Consider the following 27,616-nt stretch of genomic DNA (forward strand, 5'->3'; position numbering starts at 1 on the left):
TCTACTTGATTTGGAGCTGCAGTCTCAGGTCTGCTACTCTAAAGCCATCAACCACCACATGGATCACTGCTGATCAGCACATGTACGACCTGCCGCGCACGCACTTACTTGTGAGTGAACACGGGCGTGAGGGTGGCCTCGTGTTTGATGAAGACATAGCTGAGGTGGTTGTGTGCAGAAAAACAGACAGAGCGGAGAGTGAGGGGAAATGGGGAGATTGAAATCAGCAGGAGAGAGAGTGTGTGTGTGTGTGTGTGTGTGTGTGTGTGTATGTGTGTGTGTGTGTGTTAATGATGACAGGGCAAAAAAAGGAGAGTAGTGGCATGGAAACAGAGACAGATGGTGTGGCAGGACAAGCCTCAGACTGCAGTTGATTCATTAACAATATAAAAACTGTTTAGTGTCTTCTCTCACTTGTCTGTGTGGCTCTGTAGAGCCTTCTCCTTCTTATCCTCTTGTTTCTGTAAGTCTGTTAATTCCTCCAGTGGGTCTCGCAGGTCCTGTAGGAAGGAGGAAAACAGTTAAACCAAATATAAGACATATATAAAAGGAGCAGACTGCTGGGTATTCCAATTGTGCTGTTTCAAGTACCTTGAGTGTGGTGAACTGGTACGGTACATGACCCTGGAAGGCCTCTTGGATTCCTGACATTGCGTGGGCCGTCTTCTCCCAGAACTGCAGCAGAGTGGTCTGCCATGACAGGACAGAGATGTTGAAGAAATGACACGAGCAAGATAGATAGATGAAGGTAGAAACTGGTGACTCCTTTCAAAATTAAAGCGGATTAAACCCTCTGAAACTGTACCTGGTAGGTGCAGAGGGAGTGTGACAGCATGTTGCAGCGGCTCGCTCCCAGCATGTCCACCTTCTGACACACGTCGTTCTTCAGCTTCTCAAACTGGCCCTTCGTCCCTCTGACCTGGGCTTGGACCTGACAACAGAGAGATGATGATCACAAGAATTTGGTGACAGGTTAACCAGCTAAATGTAGGTGAATGACTCCTTTTTCACTGCCAAGACACAAGTTTCCCGGTTTTTATTCTGGTGAGTCCCTTACAATGTGCTGGAAAACAGTAAGCTCAAGTGTTTCAACAAGTGACTCCTCCCACCTTGCGGAACTTCTCCAGCTGTTTGTAGGTGTCGGGGTCCAGTTCTTGGGAGACGTCTTTCATCCAGAGCAGAGCTCCTCTGTACTCGGTGCGGGCCTTCTCCATACGGGTGACTGTCAGCAGCGTGTCGGCGATGGCGCGCCGTCTGAATGTCTCCACTTCCTGGTGCAAGCGGTGCAGCGGCGGGCACAGAGCCATCCTGAGGGACAAGACAAAGACACAGTGCTTCAACATTTCTCAAAATCAAGTAACAGATTTAGTAAAATTCCTCAGGGGGGAAAAAATAACACTGAATATTCGTTGCATCATTATTTCCTGCTGCTGACCTCTGCTTGGCGGAGGTGCACAGGGCCTTGCTGGTGGCGTCCATCATGTTGCCGGCCTTCGTGCGATCGTGTTCGCCCTGGAAGCGCAGGAACAGGCCGAGCTCGTTCTCCTCTTGAGACAAGCCTGGAGAAGAACACAAATCAAAAAAAGAATTCTAAATAGTTTACATTATGTAAGAACATGTCCAGGTTTTACTGAATTGCCCGAACACCCACAGAGACGCACAAGCTTCTTTTAAAAGAAGACAGAAAAATAGCTTCCATCCCCTCAGTCACGGTGAGTAACTCTTCAGAACAATGAGCGATGTATTTTTGTAGCCGACTTCCTCATACCATGACGGTGGTGCTAAAGAAACCACTGACACTGTTCGAAAGCATCTGACAGGACAAAATCCCTCCTATGCTTATGAAGTGTTTCTCCAAAGAGGAAATGTAAACAAACAACAACTGCATCTTAAAGTCCATCGTCATAGGTCCTGACGCTCTCTGTTAAGTGACGTTTAAATCAGAAAATTAGAAAATAAAACGCAACTAACACACATAGTCATAAAACACAACATGCATCTGAGAGAGAAAGTAGAGAAAATACAAAGATAAAAGTAATGGATAACTAAATAAACCAGATAAATCTCCCCTTCCATTTAGAAAACATGTCTCCTGACTAATCCTACAGCACATTATGATGTCTGAAATGAGTACCTCCTGTTGTTAGGGAAGAGATTAGAGCAGCAACATTAAATCAGACGGAAAAATCTGTCCGTACAAAAAAGGGCAGGAAAATGCTGCTTTTAGCCTCTCAAATCTGGCGATTTCCTGCCATCTATCACATTAATTTGAATCTCCCCGTGTTTTGGACTGACAAATAAAACATTTAAAGACATCATCCAAGAGTTTGACCAACTGAGATGGGCATTTTTTTTAGTTCTCTGACATTTTAAAACCAAAACAATGAATCACTCAATGTAAAAAAAATACCACCAGATTAATCAAGGCTGAAAATAGCTGTTAGTTGCATCATGTCATAGGCGTAGCTTTTACTGGCACTCACGTGTGATCCTTTGCTGATACTTCTCGATCACCTTCAGCAGCTCCGTGCACGTGGACTGAACCGAGCGGAAAAACTGCGGAGACAAAACGGGCCCGGTTACAAAACCTGACACATGAATTATGTTCATCATACTCAAAAAGACGTTTTCCACCACTTCCCGTCACTCGTTTCAATTGCTTTTAATTGATGATGCGTGTCCCCCGGTGACGCAGCACGCCAGCCTCTCGCTGAGTAAACAAACATATTTTTCTCTCTCTTTCTCTCCGTCTGGCAGTCGGACGCCTCTCCTCCCATTTGGCAGGCTAACACAGCGTTTGTCATGGCAACACAGATTTCGAGGCCACTCCAGCGCCGCCGTCTGATAGAAAGGGAAGATTGAGGGATGAAGGGGGTCACCTCGACTATTACTGCCGGCTGGTTAACAAAGCGCGCCGGCGTTCGGCTCGGGAAGAGTGTATGTTGTGAGACCTTTACATTCAGATATGAGGCTGGAGCTTATCAGGAATGATTGCGTGTGTGTGTTTTGGGGCCATTACACCTCCATTGTCTGCAATGATGACATTTATGGAAAATTACCAATGACTATTTTTTTTTCTTTGCAACCCACTCAGCCGTGATGTGATGTTTTATCTGTCGGCATCAGGCAGAAAAATCACAGTAGGGACAACAGGTGTGAGCTATTGTTGCTACCAACACTGACAGTGGCTCTGTTCTCGTCAAGCGTCCCAGTGAGTCATGACAGTGCGACAGTGTGACAGAAGCCTGGAACAGAAAAAAGGCATGATTTGATTCAGCCATTGTTCATTTTCTTATTTACGCCTGTGCTTTTCTTGCTTTGACACAATGTGTCTCCTGTGAAACATGCCTGTATTCTAGTCAGAAGCAAGTCACAAGAAAGAGTCGAGGCACTGTTATATGAAACCAAAACTATGGCAAAATCTAAACAGTTTCTCTTCAAGTTGTGGTCGCCATCTTCATGATCGAACTATGAAAAAGTATAAAGATCACTATCATTGTAGTCCTTTCACCCAACAGTCTTCTCAGAGACAATAACATCTTTGATTCGACGAGGACCTCAGAGGATATCAGCACCAGTGTTTGAATCATGGCTTTTCAAACCATTTCTGCAGCAGGTTTAACGTAAACGTAAGTGATTTCCACAGGACACAGAAGTAGAGTTTAAGATACATCATGATTTTAAAAGCACTCGGGCGGACTGTAACTGGGCAGAGGGAGGAGGCGATCTATGTAGTTACTGATTAACTGCAGAATCAACAGTCACTGCCTTCAGTCTGTGTGCCTCAGCGGTGACCAAACACCTGTCAGATCTCTAGCTGCGTGCAGGTCAACCATCCTCTTTAACTTTGAGATATAATCCTCAAAATTATGTTTATGTCAGGCAACAGCTCTGTGTGAGTCGCAGCAATATGGCAGGAGGAAAAACAGAGGCAGACAGCCAGCTTTGGACTACACATCGCGACATTCAGATTTGTGTCTGTGTCACATATTCCTCCATCATCAAGACAAAGTAGCAGACACTGATGGAAGGGAGGCAGTCCACAAGTTTACTTTTAACTTGATGAAATAGTTCTGAGACTTTAAACTGATTTGATGTTTTATTCAAGTATTTACAGGTCACAAAGCATACACCGCTGACATGAAATCTAAATGCCTTACAGCCAAAGCGATAAAATCAGGTTAGCCGTTCCAGAAGCGGCTCCAAATCTAATCTGCCCTGCTGGCTTTAAACGCTCCAGACAGCTCAAAGTCAAGATGAAACATCTGAAGGAGATCTTCGGAAATCTGTATGTGCTCTCACGTCTCCGTCAACACTTTCCGCCCTGCCTTTCTGACTTTGTCTCCTGAACGGAGGCACAATGAGAGCAAGAGGACAGAAGAAGCCTGATCTTGTTCCAGAGCAAACAAAAGCCTCACAGTGTGTGTGTCTCTCTCTCCCTCTCTAGCAGCTCAGTGAAACTCGACCGCGTCCCCGTGTCTCAGCCTGTCACAACTAAATGCCAGCCAATCCAAACTGTCTGCTCTCGTTTGTTGCAGCGGTGAGAACACACTGTACCCAGCTGACATCATTTTGATAGCCGTGATGTGGTGTGACACACCTCTGCTTTAATGAAAATTGTTATGACAAGAAAGCCTCAAATAATGAAACACCTCGTTATAACACTCTGCTACATAAACGCTCACGATGACACACAATTTCCTTGGAAAACAATATATACGGGGATCATACGATATATTATGCATCAGCATGTTCCGAGTTTTCTTCCTATGACTGTGCCTTTGACATGTGACATAAAATATTCTAAATGTCTTGAATCATTTTAGACACATTTCTTAAATTTAGCCTGAAACATTTGGCATCTTTGGAAACCTTTGGATCTCCACTAGAGTCTAAAATAAAGTTTTGTAGATTTAACTTTAAAGTTTGGCTGCAGAGCTTCAGTCTGGACGATGTTGTTGACTGGGTTTCAGAAGGAGACAACATGATTGCAATTTTCAATCCATGTGCCTCAAGCGTTCTGGGAAGAAAAGGTCATGTTATAATAAATCATCCGTCTTCGCTCGCTGCATCTCAGCCTCAAAACTACAGGTTTGGAGCTTTTTTTAAAAAATACAAAAATGGGAAACTTTTGGTTATCTTATTGGCATCAGCCATGAGAAGCAGGTTATAATTGGGTATCAGCTGAAAGAAATCAATATTGTGCATCCCTTCCTTGAGATTAACATGAAAACATATCATAACCTTGTAAAATACTATATAATGTTAATGATTGAAACACTGATTTCCAGCGTTTTCCGGCTTGTAAACTCTGTTTGAGCCCTCAATTACTAAATAAATACTCACAAAAAGAACAGTAATTGTATACATTTTTGATTTTGTCTATTACTCAAGAGCAGTGGAGAGCTGGCATGGACAGTGTAACCGTCGGCCTCTTTCTGAATGAAATCTGACCGACAATCTCTCACATCGTTTGTTTCACAAGTGCTAATTTGCATGATGGGATATGGTTTTGCTTTCCAAGCGCCACAGTGAGTGTCTGCGTGAAGCCTTTGGCACTGTATACTGCTGTGCTGTCAACTGAGGCAGAATATAATACTCCTGTAGTTACGGGATGGGAGGGGAAGGGAAACCAGACAAGGTGCCTCTGGGAGAGAAATAATGCTTAGTAAATGGCCACCAGTGGAAGAAAACACTCACACGGCAGAGAGAGCGGTGAGAATATCTGTGACTGAAGAACATAACCTTGGAGATAATCAGCATTTAGGAGCATTAACGGGACTAATTCTCACCCGTACAATGGATGGAATAAGAGACACAGCTTGCGTTAGAGGTCTAAAAGCTGCAGTTCATCTCTCTTCTCTTTCCTACCTCGAGCTTGGCGTCCAGGTCAGCGTCCGAGGCCACCACGTACTCGTCCTCCTTCTTGCCCGTGGCTTTGATGAGGACCTGCTTGGTCTTCCAGAACTTCTTCTGCATGCGAGCCATCACCGAGCTGTCCTCGCCGAGCAGAGCCCGGCCGCCGCTCAGCATGTCCCCCGCGAAGCTGCAGACCAAAGCCCAGTCAGTGAACCACAACGGCACTATGTCAAATCTTAAGAATATCAGTATTGGCTACAGTTTATTGCTTTAAGACCATGATTGCACACATACCCATCCATCACTGGATATCAGCCTTTTTCTGTTCTGAAGACAAAGAAAATCAAGCAATTAATTTCATGCTTTAGAAGAATCAGTTGATCATTTCAGTCATTTTTCAAGCAAAATTGTCAAACATTTGCTGCTTCCTGCCTCTTAAATGTCAGGATTTGCTTGTTTTCTTCGTCACTTAAGACAGTAAATGAAGACTCTTTGGGATTTTGGACTTAATGTTGAACAAAAGAAGCAATATGAAGACATCATTCTGAGCCTTTTACAGATATGATTTTGTGTAAAAGTGACTGACTAATCTAAGTGGGGGAGACAGAGATAGTCTGAGTGTCTAACAATGAATGAAACATCTGAAAAAAATGACCTCCTGTTGGTTTTCCTGTTGAATTGTGTACAGGTGCACACAGGGGGAAAAAGCAGCGAGCATGATAACAGAGCTGACAGCTGTTCCCCCACAGTGAATCATAATCGAGTTATAAGCGGTTATCATTGAGGTTTTACTGTCTTTTGTCTGGACCAGAACTCATCAGCGCTACAGGCTAAAAGAGCTAATCTAATACGGTCTCTAAAACAGGGATCAGACACCTGCGACTTCAGAGTCAGGCGAATTGAGAGCCAGCTGGCTGCCTGTCGACCAGGTGTTCAGTTACAACAAATGCTGCCTTCACGAACACGGAAAGAAGAGGCAAAAGCCCCAGGCATCACTCCGACGTTCATGAACACTGGGAATAAACTCACGACGAGGGATAAAAGCAGAAATTAGCGTCAAGAAAACGTCTGTGAAGGAGCTTGTTGTGTGCTAGCAGCAGTTTAGCTAGTAGCAAGTGTCGAGGCCAGTGCAAAAAAAATGCCTTTTGGACATTTACTTCAACTAGTCCGGTTTTTAACTTACAGTCTGACATTTCATGTAAAAAAAGAGGGCGAATGTGCCTTTACCTTGCTTCTGGTTTTGTCCCAACAGACCGAGCATCAATGCGGTGCGGCTCAGCTAGCCTCCTCTCCCGAAGACCGTCATAATCTGAGTCACAGAAACAGGATATGCAAAGTAGCCGTTACGCCGTTTGGTCGCGAGGGGTCGCTGCTGTTCCGCCACACAGCGAAGATCGTCTATGGAACCGATGAGCCGTTTCATCGTTGGCTGCAAAATTGGACTCTCATAAATAACTCATCAATGTGTCCCAGATGTTTAGATAAAAGAAGATGCACGTGAGGTTTTGAATGGATGAGAAAGCATTTTTTTGTGTCTGATTGCAGGTAAAAAAAAATAATAAAAAAAAAACAGATTAAAAAATGCAACGTAACAACTGAAGTGACGTTCTTCAAAATTATACTTAGTTCAGTTAAGTGGATAAAAGTTCATCTAGCAAACAAATCCATCTAAATTTTGACACTGGTCTTTCTATATCAAGCTATCGGTCTCCCTTGATTATCAATAATCAGGATCAGCCCTGAAAGAATAAACACACCAGTCAATGCCTACTGTTCTTCCCACTTTGAAATTGCATTGTCATAAAACAATCAGAGTGAGAGCTCTTCATTTTAACCCCTCTCTGGTCAAACCTGTCTGAAGAGGAAAAAGTCTCCAATGTCCTTAAAACAGGTTTTTCTTTCCTTTTGCATGCCAAAACATGAGGAAATACATAATGTGCATCAAAACTATGAAATACGTGAGACCATATACAATAATATAATCGATATTACCCAACATAATGGCAAAGTTACTGATCTCCAACCTGGAGGAGAAGAAATTAATATAATGTGCCTTTTAACGTTCTGCACATTTCCATCACATCAGAGCCACCAACATATCACAACTCGCATATCAATGAAACAATAAACACAAGAGACATTTTGGGAGACAAAATTAATTTATACTTTTCTTGGGTTACAGGAAAACAAAGACATAAGAAAATATGTGTAAAAATTGAAGGAGGGTTAAAAAATAACCACAACAGCAACGTACGAAGTGAGGAAAGTTCAAAACCACTGCTGCTTTTGTCCACCGGTCACGATAGTAATGTTTATGATGTTTTTATATATATATTTATATATCAGTCTGTCCATTCTGTGCGTGTTTTGTGAGGGATGAGCTGGATCTGTGAAGAGTCTACGCCCCCGCATCCGTCTGCCCGGCCGAGTGTCTGTAGGTGTACAGCTTGTTATCTGCGCCTCCACTCAACATCAGCTAAAAATAGAAAACGGAAGAAAGAAACAGAGGAGATTTTTAATGCACTGTTGACATGATGTCCTTAAATTCCCACTGGATCATGATTGTTCTTTGCTTTGGGATTGCATTTATAGAAAAAAACAGTCTTACCCCACTTTCTGTCCAGTCCACACAAAACACTTTGTCTTCATGGGCTGCCAGGTCATACAGAGGAGCCTTAAAGCTGTGACACATCAAAGAAACACACGTTAACATTATTCACTAAAGCACTTTAATATAGAGGTTTATTACAAGACAGCAGCACCAAAAAAAGAGTGGGAGTAGGCGGAAGAAATAGCTCCCAGCTCTATATAACTGACCCAGAATTTTATTCTGACAAAGGCAGGAAGCTTGTTCCAAAACGGAGCCATCGCTGGCAGAAAGCTGTTTTCTTTCAGGCGTGAGGAAGGAACAGGATGTCCCGCACGTCTGTACCAGTGCCCTCTCATACTTTGATATTGACCCTGTTGATGCTCAGTCTACGTTCTCCGCAAAAGTACAGAAGAACTGGAATCTAATCGACGTGCTGAGTGGGAGCTAATGGGCTAAAGTTGGAAAGGAACAGAAGATGGACCAACGCATAAAAGATCCTTTAAGTCCCAGTGGGTATATGTTTCTGCCTTCTGTGGCACACACTCTAAACTAAGTGCTGTACAGACCTTCTGGTGTCCCACAGTTTGACCAGGTTGTCGAGGGAACCCGAGACCAGCTGGTGCTCATGTGACGGCGCCCACTTCACAGCGGTGACCCAGCCAGTGTGAGAGGTCAGAGACAGCAGCACCAGTGACCCGTCTGGAGAGGGGAGGAGAGGAGACGAGGCGTTTAGAGCCGTGAAGAGGAAGAGTGATGCGAAGTGCTCACAGGGAGGCGGAAATAAAACGCTGCCGCTGAAAAAGCTAGAGAGACAGGGGCAGTGTTTAGAGACCAGTAGTACCTTTGGTGCGAGGGTCCCACAGTCTGATGTGTCTGTCGGTGCTGCCTGAGGCCAGCCGTCGACACAGAGGTGAGTAGGAAATACAGTTAAACACTTTGGTGCCCGTCTGTGGAAAAGATAAAAACACATAAGTTTATTGTACTGGGCTTTATTGCCTGATGTTGAAGGAATTTCAATTCTAGTATTCCAGATGTAAATAAAATATGAGATTATATCCTTTATATCTGAAAACTTCAAGTAATGCCTGTAGTTACAAACTCCGCCTGTAGCCTGAGAGTCAAAGCCCAGGGCACAATAAGTCAGAAACGGTTCCTGTTGTAAAATCATTCAGTTCAGTCAGTTCTGCTCTGTCAGTGTTTTTCTCACCAGGGTAGACTTCATCCCGCCCGTCTCGACGTCCCAGATGCGGATGGTGTGGTCCCATGATGCACTGCAAACCTCCTCGCTGTCGCACCACAGGACAGATGACACTGCCTCGTTGTGTCCGGATAACGTCATCAGGGGAGTCTGCGTCAGTGTGACAACAACCCTCACATTGATCAAACATGCTAACTTCAGCATCGGTTTCGATATTTTCAAACCTCATAAAGGACTCACCCTGGTCAGGCCCAGCTGTTGAGTCTTTTGCTTCTTCCTTGGTCTGTCTGCAGGCTCTTCAACCTCGTCGGCTTCGTCTGTGGGCACTGACAGCACAGGAAAAAAGTTTTAGTCTGGTAGAGATTTGCTTTCTACTCAGTGAAGTTTTAATCAGTCTTTCTTGCAACCTACCTGCTGACCAGATCTTCAACATTTTGTCCCAGGAGCCGCTGCAGAACTGTGAGAGGGATACACAAACACTTTGAATACTCAACCCTAATCATTCCTACTTCTTCTTATCCGCTACTCCTCCCTCTTTACCTTCGAGCCGGTGGGGTCTGTGGCGACGGTGTCCACGCTGCCTGTGTGCCCCCGACAGCAGTGTCTGGCTTTCACCTTGTTCCTCTCAGAGTTCCACTCCCACAGCAGGACGGTTTGGTCCAGAGAGGCCGTCAGAAGCAGAGAGGTCAGACCGTCTGCACGCACAAACACCAAACAGATGTTTCAAGAAAGGGTTTGTCACAACTGAACCAGCAGAGTGGACGTCAGGCATCTCCGTCCCACTCACCTCTTTTGACCCAGGCTACATCTTTGACCACCTCTGTGTGCCCGGCCACCGTCATCACCGCCTTGCCCTCCACGGACCAGATCCTGGCCGTCTTGTCGTATGACCCTGTTAGGATCCTGGATTTCAAGCAAATATATTCAGTAGTATTACAGTTTTAAACCTGTAAAAATCCACTCCCTCTCTGTGAAATGTGTTTATGAATCGATTTGTTCCCTTACTGTCATTTTCACTTTGTTCTACTGTAATTATGTCAGAACACTAAGTAAAATATTACCCACAAAAATGAACTACCAGTGCAATGCTGATGGAAAACCTGGTATTTCTAGTCTGGGGTCTGGTGTGTGTCTCCTTACCATTCAGCATCTGCATCTACGGAGCTGATCCAGTCATCGTGCATCATACACTCCTCTGGCTCTGGTGCTGTGATCCGCTCTACGTACTCTATCTCCACCACGTCTTCCTGAAACAGACACACAAACACCGATGCATAAATACCAAACTATTCATTCCCAGCCAATCCAGTCCTGACTCCCGGATATATAAATGGAGTGGCAAAACGTCTTTCCTTCATAGCACACAAAGTTTGAGTCACTGGAAGCATCCAGGGCCACATTAGCGCAACAGAAACGAGACATATCTAGTCAGCTTTTCAGCATGGAGGCTGGTCTTACCGTCGATATGCCCTCCGTGTCCATGTGAGAGGACAGAGACGTTCGCAGGAACTGACCCCTGACCAGGAAGTCGAAATCCACCTTGGTGTGAGATGCTGCAGAAACCAAACAACAAGATATGAATTCAAAACATTCTAAGTATTTCTGATCAAATGCTGAGATTTTGTGAATGATCTTATATAATTTAGGGCTACATCATCAGATGCAGTGTGTATTCTTAAAAGATGTGTTATTACCTGCACTGACCTACATGGTCATATATCCCGTGTAATTGTATTGCCCAGCAGCACTAGAAACTGGTTCAGGTCATAATTTCTATGTGTTAAATGTGATTTTGCTTTGATTTTGGAAAACCTGAGATCATTTATTTGACAGTATGCTACAGAAAGTCAACCCTGCTGCAAGTGGACACTCATCTGGGCAACTGTGCGCCAGAAAAAGTAAAACATACTTGTAAAGGTTTAAGTAAGGTGTGTGTGTGTTATTTTATTTTACCATTTCTAGCCTCCAGCAGCTTGTTGATGACATTGCTGAGGTCCTGCACTTCAGCTCCAGCAGGGATGGAGAATGGGACATCATCTACAACGTACCTACAAACAGAAAGGTATTAGTTACAAATACTAAATCCAGACAAACATATCCAACAGGTTATTATACATAGCTGCAAATAGGGAGGAGAGCTGTCTCATGTCTTGGGGTTGTTAGCATTAGCTTAGCTAGCAAAAACATTAGCCACAAACTGTTAAACCTAACAGTAAATAGAGGCTAAGCACCCATTATTAGTGCACATGCAAAGGTTTAAAGCCGAGCAGTGTTTTACAGTAGTGTCGCAGTGTTCGCTGTAAGTTGCAGCTAGTTAGCCAGCTCGTTAGCCATCTTGTCTTTTTTTTTTTTTTAGTTTTTTAATGTGTCCCGAAAAGAAATAACCACTCACCGTTTGTTCTCCGTGAAGAACCTCGCTTGTAACTGCGACATGTTTAGTTATATGTTTCTCTTAAAGAGCTATAAGAATATAAGATATGGGTCATTAGCTAGTCTGTTCCTTCATAACACATCTGACTCTCATGCAGTGCAGTCGTGCCATGTGGTATGAACGCGAGGCACTTCAGCCGAGCACAGATGTAGACGATCGATGATGCGGATCTGTGCTTCCTAGTAATGCCTGGCCGGGTAACTTGCCGCCGTTATTTGTCAAACAGCGACTGCCTTTGACACAAGTGGCATATACAGGATAATGGCATTAGCTATGAAAACTTTGAACAGATTTTAACCCAGACAGTAAAATAGAAAACTTAAATTTTGTAACAAATGCTGCATAGAAACTAAAATGGTCATCCGCTGCCATTTGTCTGTTCTTGAATTTAAAGGGTACATCCACCAATTTTTTACATTTTTATGTGTAAAATTGATGGACATACCCTTTATACACACTATACATATATATATATATATATATATATATATATATATATATATATATATACATATATATATATATATATATATATATATATATATATATATATATATATATATACATATATATACATATATATATATATATATATATATATATATATATATCTATATATATACATATACATTATATATACATATATATATATATATATATATATATATACATATATATATATACATATATATACACACACACTAGTGATAGACCGATACATCGGCCAGTCGATATTATCAGCTGATTTTTGCGTTTTTTTACGTGTATCGGCATTGGTCGATGTGGGCCGCTGCATTCGCCCATCCGGCATTATTTACAGACAGGCGTCCACAAGCAGCTTCGTGTTGCTGGAGACGCTGCAAGAAATGGCGGATCAAAAAACCAATCCAGTGTGGCAGCATTTCACAGAGCACTGTTCTACCTCACCTGTTTTTAATATTTGTTAAATATTGTTTACTTGTTCTTGTTCTACCTCACCTGTTTTTTATTTTTGTTAAACATTGTTTACATGTTCTTGTTCTACCTCACCTTTTTTAATTTCAATAAATGTTCCTTTTTTTTAAATTGAGACTCGTAACATTTATTATCACCAGTGTGTAATTTTTATGATGTAAATTGAGGGAGCAAAAGTAGTATCAGCTCCAAATATCGGCTCAAGAAAATCGGCAGTCCGTATCGGTCATTGGCTAAAACTGATGAAAAAAAAAACGGTATCGGCCCTAAATAAATAAATAAATAAATATTATATATATATTATATATATAATATATATATATATAAAGAAAATAAATTAAATTGCCTCCAATGATGTCACTCTGTGGCTAAGATGCATTTTAGGTAACGTGGGCACAAGGGTTTGAAAAGGAAGCAGAATGTGTAGAATATAGTAGCGATATCTCCCGTTCAACTCTTCATTTTGATCATTTGTTTTCAAACACTAAGCGACATCAGTGGAGGCAAATTCATCAGAATACATGCAGCTTTCTCTGGAGTCACAAAAGACTTTATCCTTCTTTTACATACGCATAGTATCCCCCCACATCTGTAAACACACCTTCAAGTGTTAAAGTGGTGCAGCTATCCTTTATTCATTGTTATTAAATTCATTAATCTAATAAATGTACTCTGCATTGACCAAGCAAATAAAACCAAATCACATCATTACAGCAAAAAATGTTTATTTCACCAGGGCGGATGTTCAGTCTAGGACAATAATAAGAGAGCCGGGGAATCTCGACTCGTTCCTCTGTGCTGAGTTTGGTAGATGTGTTCACAAATAAAACTGATGATGGTTGATTACAAACCAAGTACACATCATTTAAAAAATAAAATAAAAATTCTACATTATTCACTCATGTTAAATCTGGAAACGCGTGGAGAGATTTCATCCCACAGCTTACTCAAAGTTATAAAAGTCGATCCCACCATTTTGTTCTTCAACATGAACTCTCTCTGATGTCCTGAAACAGGCACTCAATACAGTTTTGCCCTGATTAGATATAAATGTATGACACAAAACTAAAATGACATAAAAAACTAGAACAGAACATATATACACTCTCCACCCTTTCATTCATCATCTTCTTCCTCCTTGGCTTTCTTTTTCTTCTTCTTTTTCTTCTTTTCCGTTGACTGCAGAAGAACACAAGCAAAGTTAGCGAAACACATTTTCAACACTGGATCAGGTTTGTAAAGCAAGTTTCAGTGTTTCTATAATTCCTACCTCTGTTACTGCTACTTCTTCCTCCTCCTCTTTTGGTTCCTCAGCTTCAGCCTCTGCCTTCTTATCCTTCTTTTTCTTCTTCTTTTTCTTTGGGGGCTCCTCTTCTACTGCTTCTTCTTCTACAACAGAACAAGGAGGAATTAAAAAAAAAAAAACCTTGAGCATCATAAACACTGTTGTTGACACAAGATTTGTCACATTCCCACTCTGCCCACCTTCTGTTACTGCTTCCTTTTTGGCCTTTTTGGCTTTCACTACTGGCGTCTCGGGCGCCTCAGCAGCCTCTTCCTCCTCCTCCTCCTCCTTCATCTCCTCAAACTTCCTCTTTTTTGAGGTGGAGGGAATTGTGGAGTCGCCAGATGGATCGTACATTCTCACTTCACTGTGGAGTTAAAAAGCAGGCATTTAACACACATTATATTGACATGGAGTTATTTTATCTTAGGAAAAGAGCAGTTTATGACTGTTCACCTCTTGTGCTGGTATTTGTCTGCCTTTGCCATCGCTTTGCCTGTTCCACTGATTCTGCGGATCTGAGAATGAAATGAATACAAAACATGATTAGACGACCCGCAGAGAGAGATCACATTCACTACATGGGTTATTCAAGATCAATATCTTTCAGTCCAAGTGGTACTTACTCCTCTCTCCTCCAGCTGGCGCAACCTTGCCTCCAACTTGGCGCGGTTCTCTGCTCCCATTTCTGCATTAGTGTCTTCTCCCAGGGCATCATAGCGAATAGCCAGGGCTGCTTTAGCAGCCAGCATTCTAGAGATCTGAATGGAAAAAAGCCCATGTTTATTTTCTAACCATGAAACTTATGATCATTAACTAGTCCAGTTACAGCTCCATCTGAACGTACCTTGCCCTTATTCTTGGCAGTGGTCTGACCCACTAGGGATGCGTGGTAGATGAGACCGTACTTGGGCGTGTCTTTGCGGGTCTTCAGGGCTCTAAACAGAGCCTTTTCTGCACCAAGGATCTGCACTGTGGAGGCTGGATGCTTTGCCAGATTCAGAAGGGAACCTTAAACACGACAAAGACAAGTAAATACGATGTTCCCAGCAGTGCCCGCCACATGTTCTCTTGAAGCAAGCTCAGATGAGGTAGTGACTTAAAACCATCAGTCATTTTCAGGAAAGAGACATAATGTCGTCATCATCACCGCTTGGCTGGTTTTCACACAGTCCCCTTTTCTGACACTTACCTGCATGTGAGATGAGACGGGCGCCGACCAGCTCGCCCACCATGACTGTCAGGTTGGGGGCGATCGCCATCATTCGGTTCTTCAGGTAGTCATACAGCTGAGTGCGGTAATCTGAAATGTCAATCACCTGCAGCAAAGAGAGATGATTTAGACGAATGATGAGAAAATGGGTTGATTCCCTTTCTGTATGTTTATATGCAGAGCACGAGTCTTGAAATGCGACTGTTCAGATGAGGTAGTGACTGAAAAACCCACACGATTTGTTTCAGGAAAAAGACAAAAGTCGTCATCATCACCACTGTCATTCAAGCTCTTAGATTCTTGAGGACGGATGTAAGGGACGTACCTGATCACACAGGTGCCTGATGTTGCCGATGTCCTGTTCCGACACCTCTGTTCCCATGGAGATCTCGGCAGCAAGTTTAACCTCAGCCTCGATTTCCTCGGGGAGAAGGTCTGACAAATCGGAGCCGGCCACATTTGTGCGATCGCCTGAAGAACCACAGAGACATTTAGCCACTCAGGAATACTGTCGCTGTTACTTTTATGCACGTGAAGTTAAAGTTACAACTATGGTGCATTATGCACATAACTAGATTTAGAGCTACACAAATGCAGATTATTCTCACCAATTTTGCGGACAGATTTGCAATAAGCCAAGTTATCTGTGACGATTTTTCCCAGCTCTGGAAAGTGCCAGCCGTACCATTCCCTGCAGCGCATAATGTAGTTGTTGAGCTCCTTATCCAGGTCGTCTAACAGAGCTGCAGAGACAATGAAAAGTCAGTCAGGCTACATATTCAAATACACAACAGCAGTAATCAGGGTAGCTTAAAAAAACAACTTACATATGGCTTGCACGATCATAGTGTCGACTTTGTCTGGACTGAACTTCAGCTTGTATCGGGATAAACTGGAGAACACAGAGAAAAGAAGGTTTATTGGTGAGTTACATCACACAGCAAACTATTTTAGATTTAAATATGTCTTGAGAGAGACTGCTGCCTCAGTGGTAGTGACGAATGCTGAGGAAAATCCACAGGAAGTTTCAGACAGCAAGTGTAATCATAGGCAGCAGTCGTATTTTACTAAACACCAACTGTGCTCTGTTTACCTGTGAGCCAACCCCAGAGACATGGCACTGATCTCCCTGGGAGGAAGTCCAGTGATTAGAGCCTCCATCTGGCTCCTGATGCATCTCATGAGTTCAGCCACGGCTGGGCTGTGGACGCAGCTCAGGTCCAGCTTTTCCTGAAAGACACCAAAACTGATCAGCGACCCAACTCTGAGCTAGTGAACACTAATGTTAGTATACACTGTTGGGTCAACTTACTTTAATAACACCGCCGAGCTTCACATCACTGATGGCCAGCTGCTCATGCGCCTCCTTGGCAACAACCTTCTTCAGGACTTTCTTCAGGCTCTTGCCAATTTTTCCCTCGACAAGGGCAGTGGCAGCTGGCGGGTAGAGGTTAGGAACACTATTAAATGCAAACCAACACCTGCAGAGACTTGTACTAATAAACAGAAAACAGTCAAACTAATATGCTCTAGGGGGGAACATCTAAAACAGAGGACTAACTTCCTTTTTTCACCAACTAAACAAGCTGCTAACATGACATGAAGTGGTCTCAGCGGTAGTGACGAATGCTGCGAAATGCCTCATGTTTTAATCAGACACAGAAATGCATCACAGACCACAGATCTCAGGTGTACTATAGTGCACAAACACACGTGTCAGTACCTGCTAGGGCCTCTGTTGTGTCCTGGAACTTCTCAAAGTGCTTCAGCTTCACACTGAAGAGGAAAAGCAAAAATATTTAGCTGACACTTCATCAACGTTGTCAATCAATGACAACTATTAAATTGAGTCTGTAACAAATGGTGCTCTTGGAATGTTGCATCAACACTTACACTTTGTTCGCCTTTTCAGGAGTTTCAAACTCCTTATACAGGCTGTCGACTTTCTGCAGTTTGGATTCATCGAGGACCTGAAATATAAAAAAAGACACTTCAACTTAATCATCATCTTTAAAAATAGATTTTAATCAACAATGACAGTTAGCAGTGGTACTTTAAACACTTTAAAATTGGTGGTTAACGTTATAATCATTTAAATCTAATCCAGGTCAACTGCTGATCATAATATAGCATCGGCGTTTACTTCAAATACAATGTGCATGTTAATGTCGCTTTATGAGAAGTGTCGACATGCACTGAAGTCAGCCTCAGCGTGCACACGTGGTTACGAGGCCTTTCAGCTGCTAGCTAACTTGGTGCTAGCTTGTGCATCAGCAATGACATTCATGCACCGGTACAAACCTTATACGTGCACATTCACATAAATGAAGATAAATTAAAAGATCACATTTATAGTTCTGTTCACTGTCTGCTAAAACTGAGGCAGCATGCGCTGAATTACTAGCTGCGTAGCTAACCTAGGCTAACTCAGCTAGTTAAGTGCATTTACTGCTATTTTTTTTAAATGACATAAAAATAAAAGGCGTACATACTTTGAATATGGCATATCCAGCGGCGGTCTCGAATAACACCAGCATTTTGGACGCCGGTCAGTCACTTTATAGAGTCTGTGCGCTCTCTGGTTGAGAGCCTTCGGTTTTTTCTGGTCGTCACCACGCTGCTGCTCCGACTGTGGCTGAAGCACACGCGGGGAGAGAGCGCACCAGGAAACTGCTGGGTTGCCAGGTCCGGTCAGTCGATACTCCCCCCTACCAGACGTGATAGTATTTTATTTATATTTTAGCAGATTTAAAAACACATTACAATCAATAATTCAATTTCAAGAACTGTTAAAATCATCTTTATGTTATTTCCGCTGTAAGATGTTTGTTTAACAGTGCATAATTACGTTTAATTTCTCCCAAACACAAAGAAATTAGTTGGCGAATGAAAAAAAAAAAACGCTCGTCACAGCTTTTTGGCGCTTTATGCCTACATAAAGATGTTATCTGGTGTTATCATTATTTTAAGCTTATCGAACATCCTGCAACTTTGTCCACATCACTTTAAAAGTAAAACATAGATTGTCCGCGGTTTTCCGCTCCACAACCTGGCAACCCAAGAAGATCTTTACGTTAAACCTCGCGAGAAGTTGTCGCAAACATGCCGGTTTAAAGAAAAAACACGAAATAAAATCGTAGATACGACAAAGTTACTGTTTAATATAACGTATATAAATGTGCACAAAACATTATTATTATTAAATGCTAGCTATAGTTAAGAAAATGTATTTTATCGCTGCTCAAATGTTCTGTGTACTTCCGGTTCTCGCGGAAGTGACGAACCTACGTACGAACGAACGGGAGCAAAACATGTACATGTGAGAGCTGCGTGGTGGTGAGAAACCCTCGTTTACTTCAAATAAACTTCACTGTCGACGCGAGGAAAGACTTCGGACGTGCAGTATGAATGAACCGGGACACTATCCTCCGCCGGACTTCAGCGGTCTTTCCTCGAACACGACCCAGTACCAGCAGCAGCCCCGCTCCAGCAGCTTCCACTCCAGCATGTGGAGCTGGTCCGAGACGCCGTCGGAGCCCAGCTGGGACCACAGCGGCCCGGCGGGATGGCATCACGGGGCGGCTGCAGGATTTGGTTTCCAGTCAGGCCGTGGAAACTATGGACCTAAACGTCCATACGGTAAGCTACCTATAAAATACTTTAAATGGTAAATAAAAACACCCAAAACAAACACCGGTACCAGCTAAAATGTCTCTTGTAATGCGTTATTTACAGTGTTAACATGACCTGTCGTTACCTTAACTTTACTTATGACAACTATAATTGCTGTAACTTAATCAGCAGAATCAATGTCAGCATTGTTGCACTACACGTTGAGCATCATCTCTGTGGGGCTCAGCTGCATTAATTCCTCAAGTTATCCAACTACGCCATCTTACATGAAGAATAATTACTTATTTTTCTGAGACAAATCAGTATTTGAAGATGACTTTTAGTCCCTACTATGGGTCAGGTTCAAAAAGCACTGGACCCTACATTTCCCATAATGCCACCGATAGCATAAATGGTTAGACCCAGCTGGATGATGCCCACGTCTATCAAAGTCCACACACCATGTGTTTGTAACCTAGGCTTTCCTGTTAAAAAAAATTGCAGTCTGCAAGCCTGTGCTGAACTAACCTAAATGACATCACTATGACATCATCAGGGTGACTTTCTCAGACCTTCTCAGGTTTCTCCAGAGCCACAGAGGGTATACATAACTGTGTTTACAGGCTGAGTAGTACTCCTCATGACAAGTTAAGTGGACTTGATCTGTGGAATGGGTGACATGGCCAGGGTTCTCCCCAGAAATTCTTAGTATAGCGCCGCACCGTCTGTCCGGGGGGGGGGCGCGACCGCTAGTCAATGTCAGTCCGGGGGGGGGGGGAGACACGGACGTACGGACAGCCGGTCATCAACTCCGTCAGCCGGGGGACGGACGGACGCTCATCGCCGTCAGCCGGGAGCTCCTAGCCGTCAACCGGGGGACGGCGGACGGACGGACGCTCGACACTGTCACGCGCGGAGTATAGCGGCGCTGACCGAGCGGTAGAGCGGCGCAGCGCCGCTGTTCCACCGTCTGGGGAGAACCCTGCATGGCCCTTTAATTGTTAAAATATTGTGACATTATTAAGGTTTAGGCATCGATTTGTGTGTGTTGTCATTCCTCAAACTTCAAGTCTCGTCTTCAGGTCAAAACTTTGGTCGTGAGTGGCATGAAGGTGGACATCGAGGCGGAAGACAGAATTATGGACCCCCCAACAACCACGGGAAGAAGGTTGGATCATTATTAAACTGTGATCAAAACTTTAATGGTGTTTCTTATATGACAGCAGAAAACACAAGGTTACATGTTGTGAACTGATGTGTCTCCATCCCACAGCAGAAAAATAAGAAGGAACCAGAGTATTCCCATTTTTGTGACACCTGTGACCGTGGCTTCAAAAACCAGGAGAAGTACGATGAACACATCTCTCAACACGTCAAGGTAATTTAATCAGATTTGACACAGTATATTCATGTCATATTTGGAAATCTGTGTTCACGTTTTACTGACCGCCTCCTTGACATCTCTTTTGTAGTGTTCCGTGCCCGACTGCAGCTTCATGGCTCATGAAAAAATAGTCAGCATCCACTGGAAAAATGTAGGTGAAACAACCCGCTGTGTACCATGAGGTTGGATTCAGAGTGTTTTTCTTTGCTAACATCAGTTTTTTTTTTCTCCTCCTGCTTGCAGAACCATGCACCGGGAGCTAAAAGAATCAAGCTGGACACAGCAGAGGAGATCGCAAAATGGAGAGAGGAGAGGCGCAGGTCAGTATCAAAAAATAGATAATTGAAACTGGCAACTGATTGATTGTTGAGTTGCAACTCAACACTTACAACTTCCATACTGAACTGAATGAACCTAAACATGAGCGTAATGTGCAACTTTTAATTTGTCTTTGCAGAAACTTTCCAACTCTTCAGAATATCGAAAAGAAGAGGAAAGTGATGGAGGTGCGGGAGGAGACGGGAGCTGTTCTGGAGACAGCTCAGTTTGGGTAAATCATATATTCTATTTTATTATATCCAAACACAAGGATGTATTTGCACTTTCGCTATGACACGAAGCCTGAGCAAGAATCTGAACCTAAACTTTAATTTTTGAATCACAGGCGAATGAGAGGCAGAGGGCGAGGACGGGGTCGAGGTCGCGGCTGGGGTAACAGAGGGTTTCATGGGCGGCATCCTCAAGGCCCCCACCCATCGAACGGCAGCGCTGCAGACACAACCCAGCCCCTAACCCGGCGCTCCAGGGACGTGGATCCACTGGGAGCGCTGGCCAGCAGTGACCATGGTGAGTGGCTCATCTGACGTGGGCAGGACTTGGTATGCAAACAAGACTGTAAACAATCCCCTGATGGTGTTTTTTTATGTGCCTCCAGACTCTGACAGAGAGGACCCAGCTGCTGAGTCCCAAGCAAGTGTCCTGGTTGTGGCTCCTAAACAGATGAGCTCAGCTCTGGGCTCGCTGGTGGCCAACTACGGCTCCATGAGTGAGAGTGAAAGTGATGAACCAGAGGGTGAGTTCACATCATGTTCTGCAGAAATATACACAAGATACATACGGACACATTAACAAACAAAATATTATGACATTTTCCATCATTTACATCAAGGATTCTCATTATTCTATCTTTCTATTTTTCTATCTGTTTCAGCCATACCCATCCAGAGAGCAAAAGACCTTGTGCAAGAAAACAAGGCCCTACTAAACTCAGTGCCACCAAACTCCCAGGACAGAGGACCTTCTCGTGTTCCGAAGTCTTCTCCTCAGGGTACAGAGGCTCACAGAGTCCCCCAGCATGACTCTGTGGTTCACACACCCCACAGCATGAGAGGAAGAGGGGCAAGGGGAGGCAGAGGAGGAAGGGGAGGAAGGGGAGGAAGGGGTGGCAGAGGAGGACACCAGGATAGATCGCAGACACGTCGTCCCACTCTGCTTGAGATGGTAAGGAGAAAACTGAGATCTTTCAAGCGTGATTTTAAAAGAGTGTTCTCAGCCCTCATGTGCGTCTCTGATTTCTTTCACTGTGTTTAGTTACTGGCCCCAGACATCCGCCATGAGAGGAACGTCCTCCTGCAGTGCGTGCGCTACGTTGTCCGAAACAACTTCTTCGGCCTGGGGAGCAAAGCTCAGAACCAGGCGGGGATGAAGGATAAACGCAAAGCAGCCGCCCCAAATGGAGAGCATGAAGTAAGGAAGGAAAAACAACCAGAGAAAGACAGTGCTGTGCCTCAAGTTGGCAATCAGGAGGATTTGGAAATAAGCAAAGCTGTTGTCGTGGACCAAAACTGTCTGGAGCAGGGCTTGCAGAGTGATCAAGTATGCTCAGAAGCATCCGCAGCAGCAAGGGCTGAGCGGGCTGCAGGGGATTTCATGCAAAATGCTGAAGAGACGGCTGCCAAAGACTGTCACAGCCAGGATTCAACATCCACGGATAAAATCACATGTGTATCGAATATATATGATGATGAAATATGGGAGAGCCCTGGTGCTGTTATGTAAAGTCTTTGTAAAATAATAAATTTGATCTATCTGCTTTTTGTTCTAAAGGTGAGACATTTATCTTCCATTAGTTAGTTTAATAATGTGAAATTCTTGTTTTTATTTTTAAAGGCTCATTTTTGTTGTACTTGATATTTTATGTTAGTGTTACTACCAAAATCAGTTATTTTTGTAACACGAAGGAAGAAGATCCTCTTCTCTTTGGAATAAATCTCAATTATTGATAAATTTACATTGTACAAATGTCTCTTTTTTTGAGTTGGGTTGATTTGTGGATAAATGTTCCTGATTTGCTAGTAATGAGCAAGAAACTGACAGGATTCCCATATAACTTTTATGTAATAAACTTAAGTGAAAAAAGGTGTTTATTATGTAAAACACATATTATAAGCAGTGTGGTTCCCAAGTAAAACATTAATTCAGTAATATGCCCGAAGGAGATGTTTGATTTACTCATCTGTGTAGCGAATTGCTGAGAAAAAAGCGGACATACACAAAGAAACGTCTTACTTTGTAGAAAGCATCTCGGCTTTTTGAATTATAATGAGAGCCATTCTTCTCACTTATGGTATTAGAATATAAAATTAAAAATATTTAGTTTTTTCTGACTGTATAGGTTAACTGTCCACTGTCAACACCGCCCACCAGGAGTGCCCAAGGTTATACAGCGAGTGCACCCACAGAAGTCGTCGCCTAGATACCGCCTGAGCTGCCAGCGTCTGTTTACTCTCCGGCCTGCCAACGGTGTAGTTGACTATAGGTATGCGAGTCAACAAGTCGACAGAACTTCACCATGAATTAATTCACATGCGCGTTAAAGAAGGGGAAACATTTTCATGGCGACTATTGTCTGTAAGCAAGTAGTAACCATAAAGTCATAACATGGCTGCAAGCTGCGTTAGAGTGGACCCACCGTTTGTCGAGTTCAACGATGTGAAAGTGGGGAAGGTCTACAAAACCAAAGTCACGGCGGCTAATGTTGGAAAAACGTCGAAGAAAATAACTTTTGTGAAACCTGCGTTAAAGGTAAGGTATACTCTGAGATGTTTGTTTAATAAAATAAGTATACAAAATTCAAGAATAAAACAATGACGCATCCATAGCTATGTTAATAAGAATTTGGCTAATTGCTCGTTAAGCTAGCAATTAACACCTCGTGAACGAAATTCCATTAGCTTTAGCTAGCAAACTTTACCGTTAGTTTGACTCCAAGGTCGCTATAATTATACCCCACTAACATTTTAAAAGATAATTTTGTACTTCTACTCCATTTAATTGATTTAATTTTAGCTATTAAATAACTTACGCAACTTCTTGTATGGGGTTATTTATTTAAACATAAATAATAGATCTGCAGACATGCGCATTACAAAATAGCTGTGAGGTGATGTAACTAGGTACATTAAAGTATACTTTTGAGGTTATTTACTTGAATATTTCCATTTCCATTTTAAACTTTCAGTCCACCACTTTCTGAGTAAAATAATTACCTTTATCTCCACAAAATGTATTTGGTAGTTTTAGTTACCTGTTACTTTGCAGGTTGCCTGCTGAATAAGAGACAAAGCCTGTATACAGTATATACATACATGCAAATATATGTAGCCTATAATTTGCTTTTCCTTGTAATTTCAATACTTGTGTGCCATAAATTTACATTGATACTTTAATATCAGATTTTACGCAATTGCTTTTCTTACTTTAACAAAGTATCTTTGCTTTTAATCAAGTATGACTTTTGGTTTCTGTTTTTTTAACACGTCCATTAAGTCACTCCTTCCTTATCTAGCTTTTGTATAGTATTATGCATATGTCTATCTCTTAAACTGCCTTTCCCTAAATGTTTACTAATTAATTGAAAGGCACCACCAGGTTCTTTCTGAACATTTGATCAATCCCTTTTTTCTCCTTCTTATTCTTTCTTTCCCCTTTTCCTGCAGTTATTCAAGTTCACACCCCTTACCTCAGTAGATGTAGTGGCTCCTGGTCTGTCTGTGAGTGGCTTGTTGGAGTTCACTTCAGAGGTAGACGTAGAGATCAGAGACTGGCTTCTAATTTATGTGGATGATGTGGAGACCATTGAAATCCCACTGCTGGGGTAAGCAAGCAATTATATGACCTTCCGACACATTTAAAGGTTATTTAGGATCAAAAACATACCAATGTTCATGTACACAACTCTCATCTAGGTTCCCCAGAGCTTGCTCCTTGCTAATGGACTCAGTAGTAGACTTTGGCTGTGTTGCTGCCTTCAGTCAGATTATCAGCAAACATCACCATATAACCAATCAAGGATCAGCTCCAGGTAAATTAAGTGTGTCTTCAGATACTCTATGCTCACATTTGTATGACATTTATTTTCCAAAATGCAGACTCCATGACCCATCAAATTAAATGATTAACGTTGCTGCTGTTGATGATTAAATGCCTCACAATGTGATTCCCTTTTTTAATTTATTTAATTCAGTTTTCTGAAATGAAGCGGGCCTTGGTCTGATGACACATATGCGTTTGTGTGTGTCTGTTTGTGTGTGTGCACTGAAGGTTTGTTCCAGGTGCAGTACAATGGAAACCCATCAGTCAGACTGTCACCTTGTAGTGGAGTCATAGCAGCTGGCGCCACTCAGTGGCTGAAAGTGGAACTGCGCACAGATAGGCCCAGGATGATTGATGAGAAGGCTCTGTAAGAAAGTCTGCAGAAAACTGTGACCACAGATAGCATGTATTAAAGGGATAGGACACAAAATGCAAAGTTACATATTTTAAGAAATTATCTAATGATATTTTGTCATTTAAGGAGGGAATCATTCTGTCATTTTACACTGGAAAATGTACACCTCAGTGGAGAATTAACCATTGGTAGTATTGGTTTTAAGTAACACATGTAAGCTTCCACCCCACGTGAACCTCCCTCTCCCTTTGTACCAGGGTAAAATTGCAGAATTGCTCAGCTGTAGTTCTCAGTATAAGGGCGGAGGTTGTGGACCAGCGCCTTGAAGTCTTTGACTTGCAGGTAAATCAGAGCTTCAGTTGGAGTTATAGCTTACCCCCTCTAAATTGTGTTCATGTAAAGACACTGTGCCATTTTACAGGGGGCTCCATTGTCCTGTCTGTGGTTTGGACCTGTATACTTTGGTACATCCTCAGTGGAGAATGTTGTTCTGAGAAACAATGCACCCCAGGCATGTGACTGGGTCTGTGTGCTCCAGGATACTGCTGCTGGGACTGAGGTGGTGAGTGACACCCTCAGGTACACCATGTGTGGCCAGAGGCTAGGCGCACTGAACTGAAAATGAAACAACAATACTTTGAATGTGTTGGCTGTGTAGGGAACAGATCTCCAGAAGACAACAGATGCCGCCCTGCTGGAGAGAATGAAGAGGTGCAGCCCGAACACTCAAGACGCCTCTCGGGTCTTGGTGTGTGACCCCAAACAGGGTCGATTGGGACCATATGACAAAACTACTGTCCGAGTACACTTCAGCCCCATCTGTAAGAGGTATATTGTCTGTGAATGTGCCTGAAAAAAATACTTTTTTATGAGTATATACTACTCATTGGCCTATAGTTATATATCAAAATAATAGGCACTTAGAAAAGCAAATGCTGTAATGAATAAAATAGTTTTGTGGTAATTTATTGTATAGAAATGCTAACAAGTTATATTTGATCGTGTACGATGGTGGGAAAAGTATGCTACTCCCCGTCGGGGAATCGAACCCCGGTCTCCCGCGTGACAGGCGGGGATACTCACCACTATACTAACGAGGAGCTGGTCGAGGCAGAGAGGAGTGTGGTAGACTTTTAACCTTACCAGTACAGAATGGTGTGTCTGTCTTTCAGTACAACTGAAGGAAAGAAACATGGTATCTCATCCACCCGGCAAGACTACTGCCTTTTCCTGCTGTTTGAATCGGTGGGAAGCAGATACGGCTTCACACATCATAATGGTACTAACAAAAATCACACACTCTCTCGTCCTATTGTATAGTACAATACAAGCGCTCAGAGGAACAAGGCCGCAGTTTAGTTTGTAGACCTCTATGAGCAGATTATTTTTTGGTATTTGGTTGAAACTGTTTTCTCTCTGTGTCATAGGTAACAGCAATGTGGAGCTGGCAGTGACCGGCTCAGGACTGCCCGTGTCTCTGGTGCCTAGTCCCTCGGAAACATTCGATTTCCCCACCTGTGCGATAGGTGGACGTGTGGACAGGCTGTGTGTCCTGAAGAACCTCTGCCCTCAGCTTCCCATCAACTTCCGCTTCTCCAAGTTAGCACATTTCACTGTCAAGCCCTCAATTGGCACAATCTCCCCCGGGCAATGCCAGGTAATGCTGGTTTTTGATTTAGTTACTTGTTTATATATCCAAGCTGAGCAGTGAATGTGGGAACTGTGTCTCTCATTTACCTTCCCCAGGATGTAGTTTTGTCTTTCACTGCAAAGCAGCAAGGGAGCTTCCAGGTGCATCAGAAGATTGAAGTCTTAGGTCATGTCCTTCAGAGAGATGGCAACACGGCTAAAGATGTTTCTGCACTTCAGCTCTGCAGCATTCACACCATCACACTACATCTGTCTGCTGTCTGCCGCAGTGAGACCAAACACACCAACAATGTGTCTGTCTCTCAGTACTTTGTCTCCCCCACACTGTCTGTTGCTCTTAGCTGAACTGCTTTCTGCTGACACATAGTTTATTTTTCTTTTCCATTTTAAACAAAAAAAAAAAAACGACATTCAGTATCACCAAACTTGCCCTTGAATTAGATAATTAGATGATCTTGACACACATACCTTGGTTGTTTTACAGGCATCAATCCAGCTGCCCCCTTCAAGTTTTTATTTTTTAAAAAACATTTCCACATACATCGTGGGGAGAGGAGTCCAAACACAGAGGGGGAGGAGTTCCTGGCCTTTCCCAATGACCACACCACAAGCACCAGCCCTGCCTCTGCACACAGACAGTACAGGTAGAGGTCAAAGAAATAAACTTTAACAGGCTTAGTGTACATTGACAGCTAATTTGTCAGCTTTGTT

At 42.9% G+C, this 27,616-nt stretch overlaps 5 protein-coding genes and 3 non-coding genes across 14 annotated transcripts in view; 2 read left to right on the forward strand and 6 right to left on the reverse strand.

The window, feature by feature from the left end:
* The window catches only part of ical1 (islet cell autoantigen 1-like), a 28,014-nt gene extending 20,783 nt beyond the window's left edge, over positions 1–7,231 (reverse strand). For all 5 annotated transcript variants that reach the window (XM_030409652.1, XM_030409653.1, XM_030409655.1 and 2 more), the window contains exons 1-9: positions 7,087–7,231; positions 6,154–6,186; positions 5,872–6,046; positions 2,484–2,556; positions 1,436–1,559; positions 1,110–1,308; positions 806–931; positions 592–690; positions 415–500 (exon numbers count right to left, since the gene is read on the reverse strand). In XM_030409652.1, the coding sequence (XP_030265512.1) occupies positions 415–500; positions 592–690; positions 806–931; positions 1,110–1,308; positions 1,436–1,559; positions 2,484–2,556; positions 5,872–6,046; positions 6,154–6,161 (890 nt within the window). In that variant the 5' untranslated portion in view covers positions 6,162–6,186; positions 7,087–7,231. The remainder of the gene's footprint in view (positions 1–414; positions 501–591; positions 691–805; positions 932–1,109; positions 1,309–1,435; positions 1,560–2,483; positions 2,557–5,871; positions 6,047–6,153; positions 6,187–7,086) is intronic.
* A 768-nt stretch (positions 7,232–7,999) lies between these two features.
* On the reverse strand, positions 8,000–12,221 carry wdr12 (WD repeat domain 12). Of its 2 annotated transcripts, XM_030409295.1 has the most exons (13): positions 12,040–12,219; positions 11,601–11,695; positions 11,106–11,200; positions 10,788–10,894; positions 10,435–10,550; positions 10,188–10,342; positions 10,059–10,104; positions 9,888–9,973; positions 9,657–9,797; positions 9,291–9,396; positions 9,016–9,148; positions 8,468–8,540; positions 8,000–8,335 (listed from the first exon to the last, which is right to left on the reverse strand). In XM_030409295.1, exons 1-13 carry the CDS (start codon positions 12,078–12,080, stop codon positions 8,258–8,260), a joined length of 1,272 nt encoding a protein of 423 aa, XP_030265155.1. In that variant the 5' UTR covers positions 12,081–12,219; the 3' UTR covers positions 8,000–8,257. The 2 variants fall into 2 exon arrangements, with proteins under 2 accessions (XP_030265155.1, XP_030265156.1); XM_030409296.1 differs by lacking the exon at positions 9,016–9,148 and having other exon boundaries at positions 12,040–12,221.
* Positions 12,222–13,740: 1,519 nt separating this feature from the next.
* On the reverse strand, positions 13,741–18,192 carry nop58 (NOP58 ribonucleoprotein homolog (yeast)). 2 transcript variants are annotated; one of them, XM_030410364.1, is made up of 15 exons: positions 18,023–18,192; positions 17,424–17,500; positions 17,254–17,306; positions 16,843–16,967; positions 16,624–16,760; positions 16,358–16,422; positions 16,139–16,273; positions 15,856–16,001; positions 15,510–15,636; positions 15,165–15,328; positions 14,944–15,078; positions 14,774–14,835; positions 14,518–14,684; positions 14,303–14,421; positions 13,741–14,211 (listed from the first exon to the last, which is right to left on the reverse strand). In XM_030410364.1, exons 1-15 carry the CDS (start codon positions 18,065–18,067, stop codon positions 14,149–14,151), a joined length of 1,620 nt encoding a protein of 539 aa, XP_030266224.1. In that variant the 5' UTR covers positions 18,068–18,192; the 3' UTR covers positions 13,741–14,148. The 2 variants fall into 2 exon arrangements, with proteins under 2 accessions (XP_030266224.1, XP_030266225.1); XM_030410365.1 differs by having other exon boundaries at positions 14,303–14,418; positions 18,023–18,067.
* Positions 15,393–15,475, reverse strand: LOC115577419 (small nucleolar RNA SNORD11B). Its single transcript, XR_003983127.1, has one exon. It is a non-coding gene; the product is annotated as a small nucleolar RNA SNORD11B (small nucleolar RNA).
* LOC115577418 (small nucleolar RNA SNORD11B) lies at positions 15,729–15,813 on the reverse strand. The gene has a single exon (XR_003983126.1). It is a non-coding gene; the product is annotated as a small nucleolar RNA SNORD11B (small nucleolar RNA).
* A 613-nt stretch (positions 18,193–18,805) lies between the features above and the next one.
* nufip1 (nuclear FMR1 interacting protein 1) lies at positions 18,806–22,816 on the forward strand. The gene is made up of 10 exons (XM_030409351.1): positions 18,806–19,169; positions 20,225–20,310; positions 20,416–20,520; positions 20,615–20,677; positions 20,770–20,846; positions 20,984–21,076; positions 21,191–21,372; positions 21,461–21,598; positions 21,737–22,026; positions 22,117–22,816. Exons 1-10 carry the CDS (start codon positions 18,935–18,937, stop codon positions 22,582–22,584), a joined length of 1,737 nt encoding a protein of 578 aa, XP_030265211.1. The 5' UTR covers positions 18,806–18,934; the 3' UTR covers positions 22,585–22,816.
* Positions 22,817–23,284: 468 nt separating this feature from the next.
* LOC115576914 (cilia- and flagella-associated protein 47-like) overlaps positions 23,285–27,616 on the forward strand; it is a 46,136-nt gene continuing 41,804 nt past the window's right edge. Inside the window, 11 exon segments of the mRNA XM_030409555.1 lie at positions 23,285–23,610; positions 24,525–24,682; positions 24,774–24,889; positions 25,129–25,267; positions 25,513–25,597; positions 25,677–25,817; positions 25,914–26,083; positions 26,428–26,534; positions 26,683–26,912; positions 27,002–27,173; positions 27,390–27,549. Of these exon segments, the coding sequence (XP_030265415.1) occupies positions 23,467–23,610; positions 24,525–24,682; positions 24,774–24,889; positions 25,129–25,267; positions 25,513–25,597; positions 25,677–25,817; positions 25,914–26,083; positions 26,428–26,534; positions 26,683–26,912; positions 27,002–27,173; positions 27,390–27,549 (1,622 nt within the window). The 5' untranslated portion in view covers positions 23,285–23,466.
* trnad-guc (transfer RNA aspartic acid (anticodon GUC)) lies at positions 26,284–26,355 on the reverse strand. The gene has a single exon. It is a non-coding gene; the product is annotated as a tRNA-Asp (tRNA).

This window comes from Sparus aurata, chromosome 24 (genome assembly GCF_900880675.1).
Source record: "Sparus aurata chromosome 24, fSpaAur1.1, whole genome shotgun sequence".
Lineage (NCBI taxonomy): Eukaryota > Metazoa > Chordata > Actinopteri > Spariformes > Sparidae > Sparus > Sparus aurata.

Coding starts and splice junctions, on each gene's coding strand:
- wdr12 (XM_030409295.1), bottom strand. CDS start 12,080: ATGTCGCAGTTACAAGCGAGGTTCTTCACGGAGAACAAACG. Junction 9,798..9,887: donor AACAGCTGGGCCTGACCAGG/GTGAGTCCTTTA, acceptor ACACTGACGCAG/ACTCCCCTGATGACGTTATC. Junction 9,149..9,290: donor GTGGGACCCTCGCACCAAAG/GTACTACTGGTC, acceptor TCCCCTCTCCAG/ACGGGTCACTGGTGCTGCTG.
- nop58 (XM_030410364.1), bottom strand. CDS start 18,067: ATGCTGGTGTTATTCGAGACCGCCGCTGGATATGCCATATTCAAA. Junction 17,307..17,423: donor CCTGAAAAGGCGAACAAAGT/GTAAGTGTTGAT, acceptor TTTCCTCTTCAG/TGTGAAGCTGAAGCACTTTG. Junction 16,761..16,842: donor AGCTCGGCGGTGTTATTAAA/GTAAGTTGACCC, acceptor GGTGTCTTTCAG/GAAAAGCTGGACCTGAGCTG.
- nufip1 (XM_030409351.1), top strand. CDS start 18,935: ATGAATGAACCGGGACACTATCCTCCGCCGGACTTCAGCGGTCTTTCC. Junction 20,311..20,415: donor CCAACAACCACGGGAAGAAG/GTTGGATCATTA, acceptor TCCATCCCACAG/CAGAAAAATAAGAAGGAACC. Junction 20,521..20,614: donor ACATCTCTCAACACGTCAAG/GTAATTTAATCA, acceptor TCTCTTTTGTAG/TGTTCCGTGCCCGACTGCAG.